This window comes from Trachypithecus francoisi, unplaced genomic scaffold (genome assembly GCF_009764315.1).
Source record: "Trachypithecus francoisi isolate TF-2019V2 unplaced genomic scaffold, Tfra_2.0 Lachesis_group17, whole genome shotgun sequence".
Classification (NCBI taxonomy): Eukaryota; Metazoa; Chordata; class Mammalia; order Primates; family Cercopithecidae; genus Trachypithecus; species Trachypithecus francoisi.
Window position 1 is genome coordinate 72,943,426 of NW_022681462.1, and position 6,415 is coordinate 72,949,840.

General features: G+C 35.5%; 1 protein-coding gene across 1 annotated transcript; it reads left to right on the forward strand.

Annotated features, from left to right (window-relative positions):
- Positions 1-1,033: 1,033 nt before the first annotated feature.
- On the forward strand, positions 1,034-1,268 carry LOC117063004 (small integral membrane protein 7-like). Its single transcript, XM_033176822.1, is given in 1 exon segment — positions 1,034-1,268. A coding segment is annotated over 1 exon segment (228 nt). The 5' UTR covers positions 1,034-1,040.
- Positions 1,269-6,415: the final 5,147 nt, after the last annotated feature.

The following is a 6,415-nucleotide window of genomic DNA, read 5'->3' on the forward strand; positions in this document are numbered from 1 at the left end:
TACCAAAGAACTAACTCAACTGGTTCTATGACCCCCATGCAGAAACTGACTCGACAGTTTGGACATTGATTTCATCCTCAAGCAATCAGCAGCACCCATTCCCTGGTCCTCTGCCCATCAAATTTCCTTCAAAATCTCTAGCCTCTGAACTCCTGGGGAGGCAGATTTGAGAAATATATCCTGTCCTACTGCTCAGCTGCCTTTCGATAATTAAACTATTTCTGTGCTACACAGCCTCTGTCTCAGTTTGTTGCTTACCTGTGCAGTACAAGCTATGCCTTCTTATTGGTTGTTGAATGATACAACTCTTGGAACAACTACATTCAAATAATGTCAAGACTAAGATTCATGGATCATTGGGGAGAAGAGATTGATATCAGGTTTCCCTAGGTGTTTTGATAGTCCAGATGAGAAGAGATGTTAGGGAACAAGAATGGAATAATCCATGATCCTTAGTCTTAGTGGATTTTCATTAAAACAAAATTTTATTTAAAAATTTCATTTTGATGAAATTTTATTTTAACAAAGTTAAAATTTCATTTTAGTGAAATTTTCTACCAGCCTCATCTTAAGAAGGAAAGAATATTCATTCTTGTCTAAATAATAATAATAATAGTAGTAGTAGAAAGTGAGTATTATAAGTATATAAGTCACTTTAACATATATATTTTTTCTTTCACACAATTTTGGATGTATCTGCAGTTCAGTTGTAGATTTATTTTATTAATCATCTTTAGAACTGAATATGATTTTTAAATCAGAAATATAATTATTTATTTAATAAGTTATTCTTAACCTCCTGTGTTCTGTTTATATTACAAATCTACTGGAATTTCTACAACTAATCTTTGTGTACCTTGATCTTTGTCTTGTTTTCCAATTCTAAGTCCATTTGTTTAAATTTCTTTGAAACTTTCGTAACCTTATATACAATATTATATTGACCCTCAGCCTTGCCCTTTTTTTTCTGATTTTTAGCTTTTCTGTTTAGTTTTCTGATTTTCTTTTTCTGTTAACTTTGTTATTATTTGGCCATAAAGATGATTGGAGACATCCTGCTGTATGGGACATTGCTGATGAATGCTGGGGCAGTGCTCAACTTTAACCTGAAAAAGAAGGACATGCAGGGCTTTGGGAAGGAGGTGTGGGAGCCCAGCACAGGTGACAACATTAGGGAATTCTTACTGAGCCTCAGATACTTTTGAATCTTCACCATCCTGTGAAATGTCTTCATGATGTGCTGCATGATTGTGCTGTTTGGCTCTTGAGTCCCAGATATGGAACCAGGAACTCAGGTTCTCAGATGCTGAGTCTCTGTTCCTCCATTCCTGATGACTTCAAGTATGCTTTTAACTACAAAACTAATGACCTTCACAGGAAGCCCAAGCTCTTGGTGTTGCAGTCTGCTTAGTCCCTAGTTCAGCTAGGTCCAAATTCTTGTCCCAAGACCAAGAAGAATAAGGCACATGGACAGCAACGAATGAGTAGAGTAGGATTTATTAAGGAGAAGGAAAGCTCTCAGCAAAGAGAGGTGCCCTGAAAGCAGGTTGCCAGAAATGGGCTGAGTTCTTTTATATAGCAAAGACAAGGAATTATTCTGTTGTTTCTGCCCAAATGGGAAGGGTAATGTTCCCCCTTGGTATTGCATCTGCACGTGCTTGGGGTTGGTCAGAGTGACTGAATATTGGTTATTATCCATGAATGGCTAAGCAAAACACATAAGGGGACTAAAACCACAATGCTAATATCATGTTAAGGACATTATAATGAGTCAGGTCAAGTTAAGGACATTTAGGTTCATCTATTGCACCTGCTCCTAGGTCAGGACAGTCCCTTCTGAGCAAACACTTGGCATTAGAGAAAGTTCTTATATCAAATTTCTTTCCACTAGCTACAGGGGCTGTGCAGATGTGGTCCCACAGGTATTTTTCCACTCCCGAGACCCTCCCTCTCTGCCTAACTAGCCTCTAACTGCCTCTTCTCTCACTGGTGGGTTGAAAAATGTTGCCAAGATGTGCAAAGTCTCCCAGCCACCTCACAGTTTTCAATGATATTTTCACTTTGATGACTGAATTGGAATGCTATTTACTGAAGGGGTTTCAGGAGGGTTTATATAAGGGGCTGTGATAAAGTGGCATTTTCCATAGATAAAAGAACTTGGCTAAATCATTTTGACATATTGGAGTGCCTCCTCTACCAAGCATTCACAAGAAACCTGTTTCTGGATATTTCTTGGCTTATTTTTAAAAACCATCCTTTTGGTAAGAATCATACAGATTTTTAAAATCGTTTTTCAATCCAGGGATCTGAGCAGAAAGGCTGGCTTTTAAGTTTAACACAGCCTCATTTTTGAACAATGTTTATAAGTCACAAGGACATTCAGTGTTACTTGCTGAAATTGACACATCTGGGGTCAACCAGAAACCCTGTGACCAAATTCCTTTTTCATGCAAACAGGGCCCACTTTGCCACTCAGTGCAGCTGAAATTATCCCTAAGACTTGAAGAAGAGGGTCACCTGAAACAGGGACATCAGCCTTCCTGTTTAGACACTAAACTGTTAGCAAAAGGGAAGAGAGAGTTCCAGGTGAAGTATTTCCACAGAAGAGGAGTATAGAACAATTGTGAGGGTTTTAGGATAAATTTTGTTTTGCTTTGCACTCTTTTTTAAATAAAATGACTGGGAGCCATTAAAAATACATATTAAAAATACGTGTGTGTGTGTGTGTGTGTGTGTGTGTGTGTGTATGTATGCATGTATATATATTAATATAGGCAAGAACTTTTTTTCTAGTTGCTCATTTTAGCCTTTTCATATTTTACAAATATTACATCATTTTATATAATAAGTGCTAATATATAATGACTAATTATGCTTCACCAAGCACTACTGTAAGTGCTTCAACCATGTTAAATTCCACATCACCTTGATCAGTTATCCATTCTACAGGCTGGAAAACTGAAAAGAACAGGGTTAAGTAACATATCTAAGGTCTCACAGGCAATGAGTAATCCTTACTTCTACGATTTCTACTTTCTCTTCTAGTTTCTTCTAATATATAGAAGAAAAAAGTATAAGAAAAAGAAAATGTCTACTTTGTTGATTTATATTGTCTCATCTTGCTCGCTAATTTCCCTCTTTGTATTTTCTGGATGTTACCAATCCCTTTATTTATTTACACATTTCAAATATTTATATTAAAGATCTTTTCAAGTGACTTTAATATATCAAATCCCCAGACATAAATCCTTCCAGTTATTTAATTTATGGTTGTCTTTCTTAGCATTGCACTTTCTTATATGTCCATTGGCTATACATACATGTGGTCTAGGAGTTCAAATTCCATGAGGTTAAATCCTCAATAGTCTCATGTGGTTCATGCCTTGTGGATGCCTTCCAGAGCATGATTTTTTATGGTTGTTTTCTCTTCTTTCCTATTGGGTTCACCAATTCTTAAATAATTGAGAATTTTAAACGTATGGTTTCTTTACTATGTGGTTTGCACAAAGTTGAGCCCTGAAACTTTGTATCTAATGCTCAGGGTTTCCATTTTTTGTGACTTCATCTACTCTTACTTCCAGAATACAGTCTTAGACCAGTGTTTATATATGAGGATATCATTTCCTAAAATCCAGTTTCAGACTAGGTTCTTTATTCTTACTACTGAATGTACATAGTCCTTTATTCTTCTTTTGTAGGTATCTCATTCTCAACCTACAATTTATCTTATATGGTCATTATACTTTAAGTGTTGTTTAGCTTTGATTCTTGGTCAGCAAAATTGACGTGAGTTTTTTTGTTATTGTTTTGTTTTCTTTTGTTTTTAGGACAGTTAGGGTCTTCCTTTCCAAGTCTGTGGGCTCAGATATACTTTTAATAGTTTAAGTGCATGTACTCTACCATTTTATATTATTTTGACAAAGAAAACTTTTTTTAAAATTCTGTTCAATACAATAATTTGATCCCATGTTACTTTGAAATTTAAATCAGTTGCATAGTAAATGTTCTCTAGGCACAGTTCACCAAAACTCTCCTGAGTGAATGTCTGTGGTTTTGACCCTTTAACATTAGTCTTTCTCCTGAAAAGAACAGATACATTCATTTTTAATGTAAGAATTTGAGGCTTTTTATTTATTATTTCAACTCTAACAAGGAGCCAACTATATCTTATGTGAGCAATGGGAAAGCAATATAGTTGCTCATGATTTTACTGTTTCATGGAAATGTGAATATATGCTTCAAAATTTACTTTATTTTCCATTGGTTTGGATAGTAAGGAATCAGGCAGGATGTATTATCTGCAGAAAGAAACACATGAAATGAGTGGCTTTTAGTAAAATGTGGGTAGAGAATGTTTATCAATCTGAAATTCTCTGTGTATATCTATTGAGTAGTAGAGTTTCATAAGGCCAGTCTAAATCTGGGCCTTCGACATCTAAAAAAATATTTCCAGAAGTGTTATAATAGCAAAGAAAAAGAAAATTGAGCCAAGTTTAAAAATCTTTAATACTATTTATCTTGATGTCCATCAGCAATCTGCCAAATATATTACATGCAGAATTAAATAGAATTAGGATATTCTTAATGATCTATTTAATTAAGAACCTTTTAATAGAGCATAATGAAATGACAGGGTAGTGTATCCTATCTGAAGTAATCTCAGAATACGGAGAGGCTTCTTCAGTAGCCAAAGGCTGACAATATTATAAAGTTTCAGATTTCAGCCGGGCGCGGTGGCTCAAGCCTGTAATCCCAGCACTTTGGGAGGCCAAGACGGGTGGATCACGAGGTCAGGAGATCGAGATCATCCTGGCTAATACGGAGAAACCCCGTCTCTACTAAAAAATACAAAAAACTAGCCGGGCGAGGTGGCAGGCGCCTGTAGTCCCAGCTACTCGGGAGGCTGAGGCAGGAGAATGGCGTGAACCTGGGGAGGCGGAGCTTGCAGTGAGCTGAGATCCAGCCACTGCGCTCCAGCCTGGGCGACAGAGCCAGACTCCCGTCTCAAAAAATTAAATAAATAAATAAATAAATAAAATTTCAGATTTCCAGGTCTCCAAAAAAAAAAAAAAAAAAAAACAGTAAATTATTGTGTGCACTTAGATTCAAGATAAAGTATTTCATTGCTAAGATTCCTCCTTAAAAAAAATTAAAAAGGGACAACTGAAAAATATTCCCCCACAAATATTATACTTCAAGAGGTCCCTGCATGAATACTAAAGGAACTTTCTACGCTGGATTTATTTGCTTGTTCAATGTTAATGGCAGGTGTATTTAAAATGTAGAACTGGCTAATCATCAATATAATTTGACAAACACTTATTTAATAGGAACTCTGTGCCAGAAATCCTGATAAATTTTCTAATGAATAAGATGCAGTTCATGCTTTGGAAGAACTCCCACACTTACAGATGATATATATGTATAAGCAATTAACTTTAAAACAATGTGCTAACTGTTATAATAGCAGATTATACGAAGCCAAATAGAGCTACAAATTAAGTTGGCCTGTTTCAGGGGAATCAAGGTCTAAATAGTAAAGCATATCAAGATCACTTGAGGATGGAAGGGTTGAATTTTATTTATGACTCCAATATGTAATACTTTGTTGTAGGATTTGAAAAGGAGGCAGTGCTTTTTCTACTAGTGAAAATTACTCCCTGTGACCAAATTGCTTTTCTGAAACTGATAGAAGTATATTATATCACTCAGGCATATTGAAGACCCTCCCAAAAATAATCGACTGTGATTTGGCTTATTATCTCAATATGAGGGAAGCAGAAGCTGTGAGCAAAAAGTAGTCAAACACATGCAGAAAATCATAGAACCCTTGAATGCACCTGTCCCTGTAATTAACTTACTATTCAACTCTTATTATAGTAGTGTTTAATTTCCCACTTCATTCAAGTATGTTCATATGCCAACTCATACATGAGAACTTTCTTGATCATTTTATCAAGAAAGAAGTGAAAGAATAACCTTCGTCACTCTTTATTTACTTTACTCTTCTTTCTTTTAGCACAACCTGACATACTATATTTGTTTCATTGCTTGTTATTTGTCTTCTTCCTACCAGAATATACACTCCCTGAAGTTGGAAACTGTATTTGTTTTGTCTACTGATGTATTTCCAGTAACTTAAACAATGCCTTTATATGGTAAGAGCTCAATGTGCATTCACAGAATAACTCACTTTATTAATTGTATTATAAAGTACCTGTTATATATTAGGTATTATGCTAAAGTTGTGAAGTCAAAGATAGCTTTCTGATTTGTAAAATAATTTATTTAGAAAGAGAGACTCTAGGCCCAAACAAATAATTTGAATTTTGACTTACATGAGAACTTATAAAAAAGATGTGTGCAATGTTCTTTGAGCATTCGGTGGGATGACCAGTAAACCAGGGAAAATTGG